General features: G+C 44.3%; 1 protein-coding gene and 1 non-coding gene across 2 annotated transcripts in view; both read right to left on the bottom strand.

The window, feature by feature from the left end:
* The window catches only part of LOC124795057 (cytotoxic granule associated RNA binding protein TIA1), a 1,004,170-nt gene that overhangs the window by 45,183 nt on the left and 942,015 nt on the right, over positions 1-16,972 (bottom strand). Inside the window, exon 5 of the mRNA XM_047258854.1 lies at positions 15,760-15,889. Coding sequence (XP_047114810.1) covers positions 15,760-15,889 — 130 coding nt within the window. The remainder of the gene's footprint in view (positions 1-15,759; positions 15,890-16,972) is intronic.
* Positions 3,764-3,838, bottom strand: Trnas-aga. Its single transcript has one exon. It is a non-coding gene; the product is annotated as a tRNA-Ser (tRNA).

Raw genomic sequence — 16,972 nt, 5'->3', positions numbered from 1 at the left:
CCGTAATTGAAAACGGAAACCACGTGTGTACGTGTACCTCACCCCTCATGGTAATGTACATGTGCGTCAGTGAAAAAGACCTATAAAAAGGTGTTAGCATGTGGACGTAATGTGCTGTTCCAGTCTCTTCTGTACCTAAGGTCCATCACTGTTCCCTTTGGATCCCTACGTTTCGGTGCTCTCCGATACACACGATCGAACAGCGGAGGAATGGTACTCAAGCGTCAACTTTAGGTTACAATATCTCCGGATGTAATTAACATTTTACAATGCAACAAACGGCACTGATTACGTATTTGCTTATATGTTGAGACGTGCTAACAAAACTAACGGGGTTCCATTTAAAAAACGTAGGTTTGTGTTAAAAAACATACTTCCGTGCATTTTTTTATGGTTTGTATTAACCAATTACACTAGCCCCTCTCCTCACGTTCGGTCTGTGGAATAGATTCGTCAGTATTTGATGTGGTTTACGAAATATATCCAGCGGTAATGTTAGGTGACTCACCCTGTATATGTGCCGCTTACAATTTATTCGATTAACATTCTAATGGAAAGAAAACTTCCTGACGTTCCTGTGTTCTCTTCAGAGTTCTCCATCAAGCAGGAATAAACCACTAATAAGAGGAAAATATCACGACCGGTGGCTGGAATATATACACGCGGTAATGTTTCACGAGGGCCCGTCCTACCTAATTCTGGGTTAGAAATTAAAATAATGTGTTCATAAAAATGCGGGTATTAGCGCGTCGCGGCCGCGCCATCTGCCGCCCACCACGCAACAATGGCGGCTGGCCGGCCGCAAGTGATTGTTTGGGCGGCGTCACGTGACCGCGATACCATCGCGACACTGTGCATTATTCATCAGCACGCACACACGCCCCGTGAATTGTTGTATTATAAATATGAACGAGCTCCCCGCTCCGATTTACCAGGCGCGCGGCCAAGATGTATGGGCTCGGTCGGACGGCCACGCCGAGCGGAATTAAATGGCGATGCGGTATACAGCGTACAGCACGTCACAAGATGTGATCAGATACAGACGGAAATACATCTTACGTACATGGTTTTCTCCTCAAATATTTTTGACTAAAAACGGTTCAAACGGCTCTAAGCACTATGGGTCTTAACATCTGAGGTCATCAGTCCCCTACACTTAGAACTACTTAAACCTAACTAATCTAAGGACCTCACACACATCCATGCCTGAGGCAGGATTCGAACCTGCGACCGTAGCAGCAGCGCGGATCCGGACTGAAGCGCCTAGAACCGCTCGGTCACCTCGGCCAGCTATTTTGGACTGGTTACCAGAAAAAAGAGGCGTAAGAGCTCGTAATATACGAGGTACGACAATAAAGTAATGAGACTGATGTGGAAAAAAATGTTGGTTACCGTTTTAGTCAAGTTTAGTGTTGTCTCCTTCAAAGTAGTTCCCTTCTGATTGCACATCCTTTTCCAGCGCTTCTGCCATTGATGGTAACATTTCTGGAAGTCGAATGAGATTTTCACTCTGCAGCGGAGTGTGCGCTGCTATGAAACTACCTGGCACATTAAAACTGTGTGGCGGACCGAGACTAGAACTCGGGACGTTTGCCTTTCGCGGGCAAGTGCTCTACCAACTTTTTTTTTTTTTTTTTTGGGTCTCCTTCCTCCCCTTCAACCCATCCTTTACGCTCGCCAATTGTTGCCTTCTCGGCCCGGCTTCTCCGCCTTTAAGAAAGAATGTAACTTGATGATGTGGAAACGCCCTTCTTCTGAACGACGAACGAAGTATGCCCCTTCTGTTGCCTTTGTTTGCAACATGGCTTGAATAAAAATAAATGTAAATTCCATTGAGAAGGCAGTCTCATAATTGTTGTGGAAATGTAACTGCATCTGTAAATTTCGTTCTCCGTGCGTGGAAAAACGGAAAGAAGCAAACTCATTATTGCTGATAAGTATAATTTCCTTTTTCAGAAGGTAATGAAGTAAAATAGGCTTCGTCTGCTTGATTTTACACTTAATTAACATAAATGTGTCTTCTTGTGAAAAGAAAAGGAAAGAAAAACAGAAACTAAATAAATGGCGTATACCAGTTTCATCACTGTGTTTCTCAGAAACCAAAGTAATAGATACACATAGGCTTAATTGGTCTATACTGATGATCTTCTCTGACTACTTTCTGTTGGAAACCCTCCTCCTGCTACGTGTAGAACAAACTTTAACCAAAAATCATTCGTCTAATATACGAAATGCTTGAATGTGCAATGTAAATTACGCATTTCTAATGGTTACAGGAGTGTTTTAGTTAAAAAGTTTGCGTAATTTTCTTTGTATTTTTTAGTACACATCAACTTGTGGTGCTCAGTTGTAAGGTATACCCAGAAGTCCTCCCTATTGCTTGATTCTTTTGTTAGGACGTAATGCATCGTTTGGCCTTTCAACCAGTTAATTGCATTTCGTTTTGTTTTAGGGTAAGGTATACCGTCAGGGTTTAAAAATTCAGCAGTCGTAACGGCATTGGGCGTAGTTCTGCTGACGCTCGCTATCTGTTGTCTTATGTAGAGCCATATTTCTTTTACCCTGTCACACAGCAATCTATGCTCTTCGGTATCTGGTATTTTACATAATGGACACAGCGGTGACTCGGCCAATCGAATAGAGTGAAGTTTAGAGTTCGTCGTAATTTTTCTGTTTACAGCAAAGTACCAGGTCGATTTGACATACGTTGGCAACCAACTGAGCTACCCAAGCACGACTCACGCCCGTCCTGACAGCTTAACTTCTGCCAGTACCTCGTAGCTCGTCTCCTACCTTTCAAACCTTACAGAATTTCTCCTGCGAACCTTGCAGAACTAGCACTTCTGAAAGAAAGGATATTGCGGAGACATGGCTTAGCCACAGCCTGGGGGAGAACTTCTGTAAAGTTTCGAAGGTAGGAGACGAGGTATTGCTAGAAGTGAAGCTGTGAGGACGGGGCGTGAGTCGTGCTGGGGTAGCTCAGTTGGTAGAGCACTTGCCCGCGAAAGGCAAAGGTTCCAAGTTCGAGTCTCGGTCCGGCACACAGTTTTAATCCGCCAGGAAGTTCCATTTCTGGAACTCATCTTCTATAATATCGTCCAAAACCCTCGTCACACCTTTTTGGACATCTTGTGTTGTTCGAAAATGGTGTTCCTTGACCGCCGTTTCGACTCTTGGAAATAGAAAAAAGTCGCACAGAGCCGATATCTGGTGAATAAGGTGGGTGTGGTAGTACTGAAATTTGTTTTGAAGTTAAAAATTGCTGTACTGACAGAGCAGTATGGAATGGCGGATTATCGTGATGCAGAGTCCAATTATCAGCAATGTTGGCAAGGACACGAAGAACTCTTTTGCGATGTCTTTCTAAAATTTCCTTGTAGTAATATTGGTTAACTGTTTGTCCAGGAGGCAACCACTCTTTATGAACAATTCCCTTGAAACTTCCAGGCAGATTAAAACTGTGTGCAGGACCGAGACTCGAACTCGGGACCTTTGCCTTTCGCAGGCAAGTGCTCTACCAACTGGGCTACCCAAGCACGACTCACGCCCTGTTCTCAAAGCTTTACTTCTGCCAGTATCTCGTCTCCTACCTTCCAAACTTTGCAGAAGCTCTCCTGCGAACCCTGCAGAGCTACTACTCCTGAAAGAAAAGTTATGGCGGACACATGGCTTAACCACAGCCTGGGGGATGTTTCCATAATGAGATTTTCACTCTGCAGCGGACTGTGCGCTGATATGAAACTTCCTGGCAGACTAAAACTGTGTGCCGGACCGAGACTCGAACTCGGGACCTTTGCCTTTCTCGGGCAAGTGCTCTACCAACTGAGCTACCCAAGCACGACTCACGTCCCGTCCTCACAGATTTACTTCTGCCAGTATCTCGTCTAATACCTTCCAAACTTCACGAAGCTCTCCTTCGCAGTTTGGTAGAGCCCTTGCCCACGAAGGGCAAAGGTCTCGAGTTCGAGTCTCGGTCCGGCACACAGTTTCAATCTGCCAGGAAGTTTCATATCAGCGCACACTCCTCAGCAGAGTGAAAATCTCACTCTGGAAACATCCCCCAGGCTGTGGCTAAGCCATGTCTCCGCAATATCCTTTCTTTCAAGAGTGCTAGTTCTGCAAGGTTCGCAGGAGAGCTTCTGTAAAGTTTGGAAGGTAGGAGACGAGATACTGGCAGAAGTAAAGCTGTGAGAAGGGGGCGTGAGTCGTGCTTGGGTAGCTCAGTTGGTAGAGCACTTGCCCGCGAAAGGCAAAGGTCCCGAGTTCGAGTGTTGGTCCGGCAAACAGTTTTAATCTGCCAGGAAGTTTCATATCAGGGCACACTCCGCTGTAGAGTGAATATCTCATTCTGTGAACAATTCCCTTGGAATCAAAGAAGCACACAAGCATGCATTTCACTTTTGACATGCGAGATTTTTTTGGTCTGGGTGATCCCTTTGAGCACCATCGCGAATTTCGGCGTTTTGCCTCTGGATCATACTGTAAAAAACAACTTTCATCACCGGCTTTTTGCCTCTGAATCATACTGAAAAAAACAACTTTCATTACCAGTGATAACACGGCTCAACATTTCTTGACTGAATTCCGTTTGCTCTAACACAGGGCTTCCCAACGTGTGGTCCGCGGACCCCTTAGGGGTCCGCCGGTAATTTCTAGGGGGTCCGCGGCCACCTTTCACCAAATCGTGTAAAATAATGAGTAACATTATTGAATAAAAATGTGAAAATCGAATTCATCACTATTTTTCTTTTCGTGTGAAAAACATGTCTACTTTTACTTCAGGTCGTATTCCCAAGCAGCCATTGAGGTTCCTAAGTGAGAACGCATACACAGTTTAGTGCCGGAGAAGGCGGCTTCTCTGATCGACTGTTTCGCAACAATACGGGGGTTGTTTGTGCGCCGGCTCACGGCGCTAGATGCGCTGAAACTTTTTACGCATGCACGGAGCGAGCTTTGTCGACCAATCACAGCGCGTGCTGGCACGTATGCGTCCCCAAGCATCATTAAATGTTAAACTTGCTTTGTCAGTGCACTACCTATTTCATAAGTCGATTTTTGACCAGTTTATTACTTCTAACATGGATCGGTGGCTAAGTCAGGATCATTGAAGGGTGCAGTTTCTCCATTGCCTTCACAACAAGGAAAGTTTCCAGTTGAAATGAATGAGGAGGGAGGATGACCAAAGGAAGAACAATCACAAAAAGCTCCACAGCCGGATTTATTATGTGAAAACGCTGCAAATACTCCATTGGTTGCAATATCCTGTAGAAGTGGAATAACCAAGAAGCGTAAGTACAACGAAAGCTATTTAGAAATGGGCTTTATAGAGACAAAGGAGGGTAAAACTCACTGTGTAATTTGTGCGCGAGTCCTTCCAAACAGTTCAATGGTTCCAGTTAAATTGCGCCGTCATTTTAAAGGTACTCACCTGGATTTCCAGGCTAAAGACATCGATTTTTTCAAAAGGAAGAGTGCTGAACTAGCTACTTCTCAGCATTGCATGAAAACTCATGCAAAAACAATTAATGAAAATTCATTAAAAGCTTCTTTCTTGGTTAGTTATGTAGTGACAAAAACAGGCAAAGCACATACCATTGCAGAAAATCTCGTAAAGCCATGTGTTAATTATATATTTTCTTGCATGCTAAACGAAAAGGCAGTAAAGCTTGTATCTTCGGTGCTATTGTCAAACAATACTGTCAAGAGACGCATTGTTGACATGTCTAATTATGTGAAAGACACTCTTGTTTCTAGCATCCAACACAATTCATTTTCTCTGCAGATAGATGAATCCACTGATGTTGCAGGATTACTGATTTTATTGGCTTTTGTCCATTATGAATATTCTGGATGTTTTGAGGAGGACCTCTTATTGTGCAGACCACTACCTGCCAACACAACAGGTGCTGAAATATTCCGTCAATTGGATGATTTTTTTAAGGACTAACGAAGTTTCATGGTGTATTTGCATAGATGTGTGCACAGATGGTGCAAAAGCTATGACGGGTCCTACAGACAGAGCAATAACGAAAATAAAAGAAAACGCCAAGAACTGCAGCAGTAGTCATTGTGCTCTCCACAGATACGCTTTAGCTACGAAACAAATGCCTGTTACGTTCAAGAAAGTTTTAGACGAATAAATTCAAAATATTAACTACATAAAATCAAGGCCGTTGAAGTTAAGACTTTTCACAATACTGTGTGAAGATATGGGAAGCCTTCATCGTTCCCTGCTTCTCCAAACAGAAGTGAGGTGGCTCTCACTTGGGAATGCACTCTCTCGGTTTTACGAATTAAGATTGGAAGTCTTACCTTTCCTTTTGCAGCTTGACACCAAATTAGCAGACCTTATTAACGACGAAAATTGGCAGTGTATACTTGCCCATTTGTCAGATATTTTCTCCAAAATGAATGAAATGAATATTTCACTCCAAGGGCAAAGTGAAAAGGTCACTGCTATCGACAAAGTTCGAGCATTCAAGAGGAAAATCAATTTTTGGGCAGAGAGTGTCGTGGAGGGGGAGGTCAAACTCTTCTCAAGGAGTTTTTGAAAAACAAAACATTGGCGCTTGGGAAGAATTTGTTTCATCAAATCCTGGAACATCTCCGAAGCTTGATGTCATTGTTGGAGCATTATTTCCCAACAGCTCAAGATGAGAAGCTACAGAAATACGAATGGGTGGTAAACCCAAAAAGCCGAACATTCTATCATCAAATGAATATGAGTTGTTGATAGAAGTTGCCACAGACCCTACCTTGAAATCAAGTTTTGACATTGACTGTTACTCATACTTTTGGATCCGTTTGGATAACAAGAAATACCACCCCCTTGTTGAAAAGGCTAAACATGTACTTCTTCCGTTTGCCACAACATACATGTGTGAGTCTGGATTCTCGATCTATGCTGCCCACAAAACTAAGTACCGAGGCTGTCTAGATGCGGAACCAGACATTCGTCTCCAGTTGTCAAGAAATGAACTCAACTTTTCAAAATTGTGTCAGCAGCAGCACCCTCAACCATCACACTAGGATTCCATTATTATTCCTACAGACTCATCTATAGTAAAGAAGAAAGCATTTTTCTTCGTAGATGCTCAGTGAACGTACCTGAACTATAGCTTTGTAGGAATTTTGTTTCTGTCTTCTAACATTTACAAAAAATTATTAACTGAATTCTGTTGGCATTGCTATTTTTGTTAAGAAAATTAAAATGATCTCTAAAACTAATTTCTTTTCTTTATAATATATTCCGTCCTCTCAGTTAAAAATATGGCCTGCCTGTACTTCAATTAAAATTACTTGCTATTACTCTGACACTATATTATGGCAACTGGCCGTGAGCGTAAACAAATGAGGACTTTTCACGTGCCACCTTGTAAAAGGTAAGCCTCCTCTGCTAGAATTGTTTCCTTTGAGAAAAGAAGTCTTACGTTCTGTGAAATGCTTTGTCTTCTTATATAGAAGTAAGAGAGTCTGTTTGTTTGTTTTCCTAATTTGTATACAGTCGAGGCTGACTGCCACGATATAGTGTCCAAGTAGTAATTGAAGTTGTCAGCTGTGGCTAAACTGTTGCCACGCCACCTGCCAGTTGCCAGCTACCAACTGACAGTACACTGTTGCCACGCCACCTGCTAGCTGCCGGCTATGGACTGACAGCTGCCCTTCAGTAGATACGCAAAGACGTAAAAATTACTAGACTTTCCGAGCTGTTTACATGGGCACGAAAATCGATTGTGGAACTGGAAAATGGCTTTATAAAAGCAAATTTCCAGAATCGATATTGAAGTGTTTACCTGACCAATCAAAAGCGGAACTGGGTCATCGGCTTACGAAATCCGGTTTTGGAAACGCATGTAAACTGGGTGAATGTATTCCCACACATTGCACAACAGATGTCAAAATAGTCCTATAAGGGCTATTCCTTGGCCTCTTTTCTTTCATGATGTGTTTGTATCCCGAATCATGGGTTTGCCTCTTTCCTTCACAACTGCGTGGAATGGTCGCGCAGTCAAAGGCGCTGTGTCGCCGTGGATTGCGTGGCCTCTCCCGCCGGAGGTTCGAGTCCTCCTCGGGCATGTGTGTGTGTGTGTGTGTGTGTGTGTGTGTGTGTGTGTGTGTTGTCATTATAGGTAAATAGTGTGTAAGACTAGGGACTGATGACCTCAGCAGAAGTCCCATAGACTTTACATGCATTTGAACATTTTTCTTCGGATTTCACGAAAAACCGCACGCACACACGCACACACGCACACACACACACACACACACACACACACACACACACACACACACACACACACACACGACTGCTACGAAATATGCATGCTCCTTACACAACAGTAGCCAAACAGTGGAAGTGAACTGACCACAAGCGGCAGCTTGTAAACAGTGAACAGTTTGGACATGACGTTGATTGCTCTTGGAGGAAGGCAGCTACAACGTGTGAAATTACCAAGTAATTTTAATCAGGCTATAGTGTGTTGAACAAAGGGAGTAAAATGTCCATTATAATTATCCGGGCAGTTAAGCCGTGGTCGGTTGATGAATACTGTGGTGATTCCCAACGTTTCGTCTCCAACTGCGGGAGACATCTTCAAGGGGGTCCGTAGCTTGATGGAAGGTCCAACACACACACTGGCTCGCTACTGACTGCCGCTAAATTCCGTGTCCGCGCGCCCCCGCGCCGCGGCGTGACGTCACGTGTTTTGAAAACGTCAGTGCAATTGGCCGCTGTCCGTCGCCGTCGATCGCCGTTGCCATCACCCAGTAGTGGACGAGTGGTACACATCTTCTTTAACACCGGCATCCATATACCGTTTAATTTGACGCCCTCCTCCTTTCGGTTGAAATTATTTGGGTGTTTGGCGATTTCGATTGCCTCCCTGTAGAGCCTTTCGTAGTATCCGCTCGTGGCCGCTAGTACTTGCGTCTCCTCGAAACGAATATTGTGGTTCCCTGGCTGGAAAGCATGCTCCGCAACAGCTGATCGTTCCGTTTCTCCTCTTCTACAATTTCCCTTGTGCTCTTCCAAACGTTTAGAAACAGTTCTTTTGGTGGTACCCACATAAACATCACCACAGCTGCATGGAATCCTATACACTCCAGATTTTTCCAATGGTTTGCGATCGTCCTTGGCAGGCCTAAGGTATTCCTGTATCTTCCTGGTGGGCTCGTAAATTACGGTAATATTCCGCTTCGTCAAGATCCTCCCTATTCTTTCCGTTACATTTTTAACAAACGGCAGGAAAACCTTAGATTTTGCAGCAGCCTGTACGTCAGTATGATTTCTGCGTGGCTGCCTCAACGCACGTTTTATTTCGGCGGACGAATATCCGTTCTTCGTTAGTGCACTGTGGAGATGTTCCATCTCAGCGTCTAGCAACTCAGGTTCACAAATATTTCTAGCTCTGTCCGCTAACGTCTTGATAACACCCCGCTTCTGTTGTGGGTGGTGGTTCGAATCCCGGTGCAAATAACAGTCCGTGTGCGTGGGTTTGCGGTACACTGAGTAGCCCAAACTACCATTTTCGTTTCTAAACACAAGCACATCGAGGAAATGTAGTTTGCCGTCTACCTCCTCCTCCATTGTAAACTGAATTCTTGAGTTTATACTGTTCAGATGTTCGTGGAACCGTCTTAGTTCCTCCCTACCATGTCTCCACAACACAAACGTGTCATCCACGTATCGGAACCATACATTTGGTTTCTTGCTGGCAGTACCTAAGGCCTGTTCTTCGAATTTCTCCATAAAGAAGTTTGCAATTACGGGACTTAGGGGGCTTCCCATAGCCACGCCATCCGTTTGCTCATAAAACTGTTCATTATCTGACGATGAGACATCTGTGCTTGCCAAGGGAGGAAATTTTGCTGTTAGTCCGCGTTTTGTGCCCACGGAAGAAATTATAGCCAATGTAGAAGCAGGAATCTGCAGTGTAGATTCTGTAACAGCTGAAGAAATCCGTATAGAAACAGTGAGAATATTAGCCAATGCAAAACCGCCGAAAAGTAATATAACTGTGGGTGAGAGAAGAGCTTTAAAACTCCTGAATGACAACGATAGTATTTTGGTTCTCCCAGCTGACAAAGGAAGCGCAACGGTGGTTATGGATGTGGCCGACTATGAGAGAAAAATTACGGATCTACTGGATCCGCAAGCATATAGGAAGCTGAATAAGGACCCCACTAACAACGTTCTCAGAACTGTGTCGCGGTTAATAAAAAAGTCCTCCATTGAAGAGAGTGTACAGAAAGGTCTCTGCAGTTCGGTTGCGCTACCACCGAGGCTTTATGGATTGCCCAAAATTCATAAAGAAAATGTTCCGTTAAGACCGATACTAAGTGCCATTGGTTCGCCCACCTACTCGTTAGCCAAGTTTTTGACTACGCTGTTAAAACCACATGAGGGCCGTTCGGACTCGTATATAAAGAATTCGACACATTTCATCAGCAGATTGAATGGCATAGTGGTCCAGCCGGAGGACATATTGGTCAGCTTCGATGTGGTATCGCTGTTTACCATGGTTCCACTTAATGATGTATTGGAACAGCTGGATCGAAATTTTCCTGCAGATATTTTAGAGCTGTTTAAGTGTTGTTTGACGACCACATACTTCAAGTGGAAGCCCCCTAAGTCCCGTAATTGCAAACTTCTTTATGGAGAAATTCGAAGAACAGGCCTTAGGTACTGCCAGCAAGAAACCAAATGTATGGTTCCGATACGTGGATGACACGTTTGTGTTGTGGAGACATGGTAGGGAGGAACTAAGCCGGTTCCACGAACATCTGAACAGTATAAACTCAAGAATTCAGTTTACAATGGAGGAGGAGGTAGACGGCAAACTACATTTCCTCGATGTGCTTGTGTTTAGAAACGAAAATGGTAGTTTGGGCCACTCAGTGTACCGCAAACCCACGCACACGGACCGTTATTTGCACCGGGATTCGAACCACCACCCACAACAGAAGCGGGGTGTTATCAAGACGTTAGCGGACAGAGCTAGAAATATTTGTGAACCTGAGTTGCTCGACGCTGAGATGGAACATCTCCACAATGCACTAACGAAGAACGGATATTCGTCCGCCGAAATAAAACGTGCGTTGAGGCAGCCACGCAGAAATCATACTGACGTACAGGCTGCTGCAAAATCTAAGGTTTTCCTGCAGTTTGTTAAAAATGTAACGGAAAGAATAGGGAGGATCTTGACGAAGCGGAATATTACCGTAATTTACAAGCCCACCAGGAAGATACAGGAATACCTTAGGCCTGCCAAGGACGCTCGCAAACCATTGGAAAAATCTGGAGTGTATAGGATCCCATGCAGCTGTGGTGATGTTTATGTGGGTACCACCAAAAGAACTGTTTCTAAACGTTTGCAAGAGCACAAGGGAAATTGTAGAAGAGGAGAAACGGAACGATCAGCTGTTGCGGAGCATGCTTTCCAGCCAGGGAACCACAATATTCGTTTCGAGGAGACGCAAGTACTAGCGGCCACGAGCGGATACTACGAAAGGCTCTACAGGGAGGCAATCGAAATCGCCAAACACCCAAATAATTTCAACCGAAAGGAGGAGGGCGTCAAATTAAACGGTATATGGATGCCGGTGTTAAAGAAGATGTGTACCACTCGTCCACTACTGGGTGATGGCAACGGCGATCGACGGCGACGGACAGCGGCCAATTGCACTGACGTTTTCAAAACACGTGACGTCACGCCGCGGCGCGGGGGCGCGCGGACACGGAATTTAGCGGCAGTCAGTAGCGAGCCAGTGTGTGTGTTGGACCTTCCATCAAGCTACGGACCCCCTTGAAGATGTCTCCCGCAGTCGGAGACGAAACGTTGGGAATCACCACAGAATTCATCAACCGACCATGGCATAACAGCCCGGATAATTATAATGAACACGATATTTCCGGCCGTGAAAGTTTACATTTTAGTTCAAATGGTTCAAATGGCTCTGAGCACTATGGGACTTAACATCAGTGGTCATCAGTCCCCTAGAACTTAGAACTACTTAAACCTAACTAACCTAAGGACATCACACACATCCATGCCCGAGGCAGGATTCGAACCTGCGACCGTAGCAGTCGCGCAGTTCCGGACTGAGCGCCTTAACCGCGAGACCACCGCGGCCGGCTACATTTTAGTAAAAGGGAGTAAATCCACTAGTAAGTGTCTGCATACAGTGGGAATTCAAATTGGATCGTTAATTTCAAGTTGTTTTCATTCATCTCTAAAACAAAGACTATTGATACTTAGGGTGGGGGGGGGGGGGGGGGGAGGTCATTGGGAACATGGCACTTGCATTAAGAAGCTTTCAGTTCCCATGGGCTCAGCTCTGAAATTTATAGTTACTGTGCTCTTGACTGACTAGGGGTCCGCCATGGATTTTCGACTGAAGGAGGGGTCCGCCAGCTGAAAATGTTGGGAAGCCCTGCTCTAACAGATCGGCTGCCACATATTTCCGTGTTTCTCGCTGTTGTGGTGTGCGATTTTTGGGGACCGTTTTTGCACAAATCTTTGTCATACCAAGATCTTCAGTTATTACTAGACGAACTGTTTCACGATTGATGTTCAGTTCTTCTGCAATCATTTTCACTGATCATCTTCAATCAGATCGTACGAGTTCATGCACCCTGGCCAAGTTGGCATCCGTCCGTCAGGTTGATGGTCGTCCACTGTGGTCTTCATCTTCAATATTCGTTCTGCCTTCACCAAACATTTTACGCCAACGAAAAACTTGAGCTCTTGATATAACCTATTCTCCGAAAGCCTTCTAAAGCTTACCGTAAGTTGTCGTCGCGTTTTCACCTAATTTAACGCAAAAAGAAATAGCATACCGTTGCGCAATATTGTGCAGTTCCATTTCCGTGACGAGAGACACAAACATGTGTTAACTTATTGCAGCACAACTCACGACTGAGCAGTTGCATCGATGTGCCGCTTGGACTAGAAGCAGCTTGTAGACCAAGGTCAAAGATATTGTGCCTATGCAAGCCTGTAGGGTTGCCACATCTTCCAAAGAAAATTAGTCTCATTACTTTATTGTCGCACCCAGTATATACCTGGTGAATATTAATAAAACCGAAAACTGCAGGGACTGATTCCCGGCTGGAAATTAAGGAGAAAAGGTCCTATGAACATGTGTCCCGAGATGCATCGTTGCTACGGTAAATGGCGCTGTTGAATGAAAGTTTCTCTGACAACGTGTAGTGTGTTCATTGTATGTTGTATGTGTGATTGACGCAGCGTACTATAAAGCAGCAAAAAGGTCTGGTATTCATGTCAGGAACAAGCCGAGATGGTGTTTGTGTACGGCCAAGCAGACGAGGCAACACGGTTTTAACAGAACAAGTACCCTCACATACACACAATCGCACTTCGTCTTACACGATTTTGGCGGGCCACTTGTCTGGAGCTTGTACTAGGATTCATCTCAACATCCTGCTGAACCAGACCTCCAAATCTGGTACAGGTCACGCACAGACCGCTGCCTCGCTGCACCTTCGTCTGTCTGAAAGCACCCATGAACTCACAAATATTGTGTGACATGGTTGATATCTGTGAGGGTACTTTTTTTGGTGCAGCATTGCCCCTTTCGACCGTTTCCATCTGCTTGACCGTACGCAGACACTATCTCGGCTTGTTCTCGACATGAACACATGACCATTCTACTGCTTATAGTACGCTACGTCAATCACATAGTCTACAACACACAAGAAACGCATGGCACGTGGTCAGAGAAACTCTTATTCGTCAGCGCCACCAACCGTGCAACGATGCATGTTCACTGGACCTTGCTTCCTCCATTTCCACATGTTCGCCCTGTACGTGTAAGTGGCCCGCACAATCGGCTAAGACGGACTCAGTACTATACTAAAGGATGAATCGAAGTGGACTTTACAACTCTGGAATGGTGTAGCAATTTACTGACAAGTCTTACAGAATCGGTAGATGTGTCATTTTGTAGCAAACTTAAAGTTTAACAAAAAAGTGCAAGGGTCATTTTGATTCTATGTGACTTCCATCCCACCGGCAATCAATTTCTTCCCACACACCGTGAAGCAAATCGGGTGTAACTTATGCAACGGTAGCGTAGATTCGATTTTTCAGGTCGGTCAATTGTTTGGTAGAGGAGGAACTTGTACACGGTCTTTAACGGAGCCCCAGGGAAAGAAAACCAGTGTTTCAATTCTGGGGAATGAAATGCCCATGCGATTAGCCCCTCGCGGCCAGTCTACCGACCTGGGAAGCGATTCTCGAGGAAACCTCGAACTTCCGTGAGGAATGGGGTACTGATGCGCTACATGAATCATACTGAGGTTGTTTGCTACAAATTACACATCTATCGATTCTGTAAGTTATCTCAATAAATTTCTATATCATTCCAATGTCGTTAAGTCCCGGTATTTATATTCTTTTACTTGTGTCCACTGTCCTGCAGTAGTTTAGTAAGGACAACATTTAAGAAGCAGGACCATTACTGGCTTCATTTATTCACCACGATCGGGAATTAGGCCTGTTGTGCCATTCTCAAGTTACAGTTGTAATAACGTAAACTGCTTAAAGACAATTTCATCTTTAAGAATGCACACTGTTCTACCTCACTAGGAAGTGCATGATGTTAAGAACATTTCCTCTGGCAGCTGGTAAAACTGTTGTTTTACACACAACCGGTTTCGCGGCCTAAAGCCACATCATAAGATGCAACAGTGTTAAATTGTATTATACTTACTTACTTTACTTTATTTTACTTTACGCCATCAGGCCCAATGGACAGCGCGCTGCTTTGAGAGATTGCCTCCATTTCAGCCTGTCTTCGGCTCCTTTCTGCCATCCTTCCAGCAGTCCCACTTTCTGAAGGTCTTTGGATACGCAGTCACTCCGTCGAATTCTAGGTCTTCCTATGGACCTTCTGCTGGTTGGCTTGGTGTTGAGTACAGTGGTAAAAGCGGTTACCTGCATGTAGTCTTGCCTGTATTTCCGTTTACTGGATGGTTCATCTCTGAATATTGCGCCCAGGGCGCAACAAGTTCCGTGTAATTGTGTTCTAAATAAAAATTAACCATGTTAAATAATTTTTTTATTCATTTTGCATACCCCTATCTCAGAGTGTCCCTAGGTATGGCAACCCTATCTATACACCATATTCGGGACCAGCTGAAATGCCAGACGCCGGCATGTCATTCTATACATAATTTGGAGATGGTTGTTCAAGATTTGAGGGCCCAGCTGCCTCAGGACGACATGAAACGTCTAATCAACTCGATGCCGGACCATACTGTGGCATGTACTGCAGCAAAATGTCGTCCAAAGCGTTATTGATGTTGCACTGCACGAGATTTGTCTATTTGTACTCACTTTATTTGTTCACTTGTCTTGATTTTGGGATCAAGAGAACCTCACGACTGGTAAATTTCATTTCGATCCGATGCTCCTCTGTCGGTGCGTTATTTTACGTTTTGTTGAGTGTCCTGCAGGATTTTAGAGTATCAGTTTAAGCTTACGCATAACATAAAATTTTTATACCAACAACTAACATGCTAAAAATCTACTGCGACTTCTGCTAACTCGCGCCTAGCAATGTCAATGACGGAATGGTTTGTGTCGTGTAGCACGCCATTGGTTCCATCCCTGCCAGAGCCATTTTCAACACACATAACTGTGACACGTCACGTCGCGTGCAGATCGCGTACCAGGATTATCTTAGGCAGCACAAATCTACAGACTGCACTGAGGTGAAGCAGGCGATGTAACTCACCTGTCCTGCTGCCTGTGCGTTGTTTGGGTCACCCGACTCCTTCCCCCAGGAGCACTTGACGGTCTGTCCGTTGATGTCCGTGTTGTGCACGGCCACGATGGCGTGCGTAGCCGACTCTTTGGTGGAGAACCTGCAACACAGATACAACAATTGCCGTTACAAGTCTTTCCAAAGCCATGTTTACGATGTAAAGACCCCTACAGTCAGAGGCGCCGAAAGAAGTTCCTGACAGCCGCTGTGGGATTGGCCCGGCTGCTTCGCATGTCTACCTTAGCCAATCACGTAATTCGACCATAGAGTAAATATCTCTGGAGTGAGCATTCACATACGCAGAACAGATTTTGTGTTGTCAACACACATTGCCGGTCTGGTCACGTGATCTCGGGACGTGGTGTGTTTGTCCCTGTATATTTAGAATGTCACTACATCCCTAGTGCAGACGTATTCTTTTCGTACGTGTCGTGGATTGTTTATATATCTTGTGCAGACATTTTAACAGTATCCATTTGATACCGGGAATAAACCAGCTACCTAACTTTTAAGGGCAAGTGATATTACATTCTGCTTCTTTGCGATAGGTGTCACAGTTCAGATGCACTCGATTTCTGGTAGTTTTCGGTATGATACGGCACTTTATAGTATTAAAGAGCCTGACGTACATTTTTGCAGTGATAATCCTAGTCCTACGAAACGACTTGACAGTACGCTAGTACTTTTGCAAGTGTCCGAAATACACCGAATTTGTCGCACGTTAGCGATTATATCCCTGCTAATTCGTCCTTTTTTCTTGTATTTCTGCGTATTTATTTTCTCGTTTTTGCGACCTAAAGCACAATTTTTCTTACTGGTGGCACTTTGAGATATTTATTTAACGCATTTTAAGTACTTGATCCCAGTTTATTAAATAAATAATAGACTGAGTAATCTATATACATAACCGACAAGTCACTGATAAATGCATGGAGGATAGTATTCACTGAAACAACTAACCATTCCCTTTCCTGTTCCACTAGCAAACTTACGAGAGGAAGCGATTGTTTGTAAGGTTTTGTACGAGCCTTAATATCTGTTATATAGTCATAAAATCGTAGAAAAATAGGCCTACAGAATCAAGCCTTAATTATAAGGCGTCTCGAAATTTTTAAACATATACAGTGTCTCTTACTAATATAATAACTATAGTTAGAGCTACATGGTATGTACCCATGAAAAG

Source organism: Schistocerca piceifrons, chromosome 4 (genome assembly GCF_021461385.2).
Source record: "Schistocerca piceifrons isolate TAMUIC-IGC-003096 chromosome 4, iqSchPice1.1, whole genome shotgun sequence".
NCBI classification, from domain to species: Eukaryota; Metazoa; Arthropoda; class Insecta; order Orthoptera; family Acrididae; genus Schistocerca; species Schistocerca piceifrons.
Note: the sequence above shows the minus strand (reverse complement) of the source record. Positions and strands in the feature narration are given on the sequence as shown.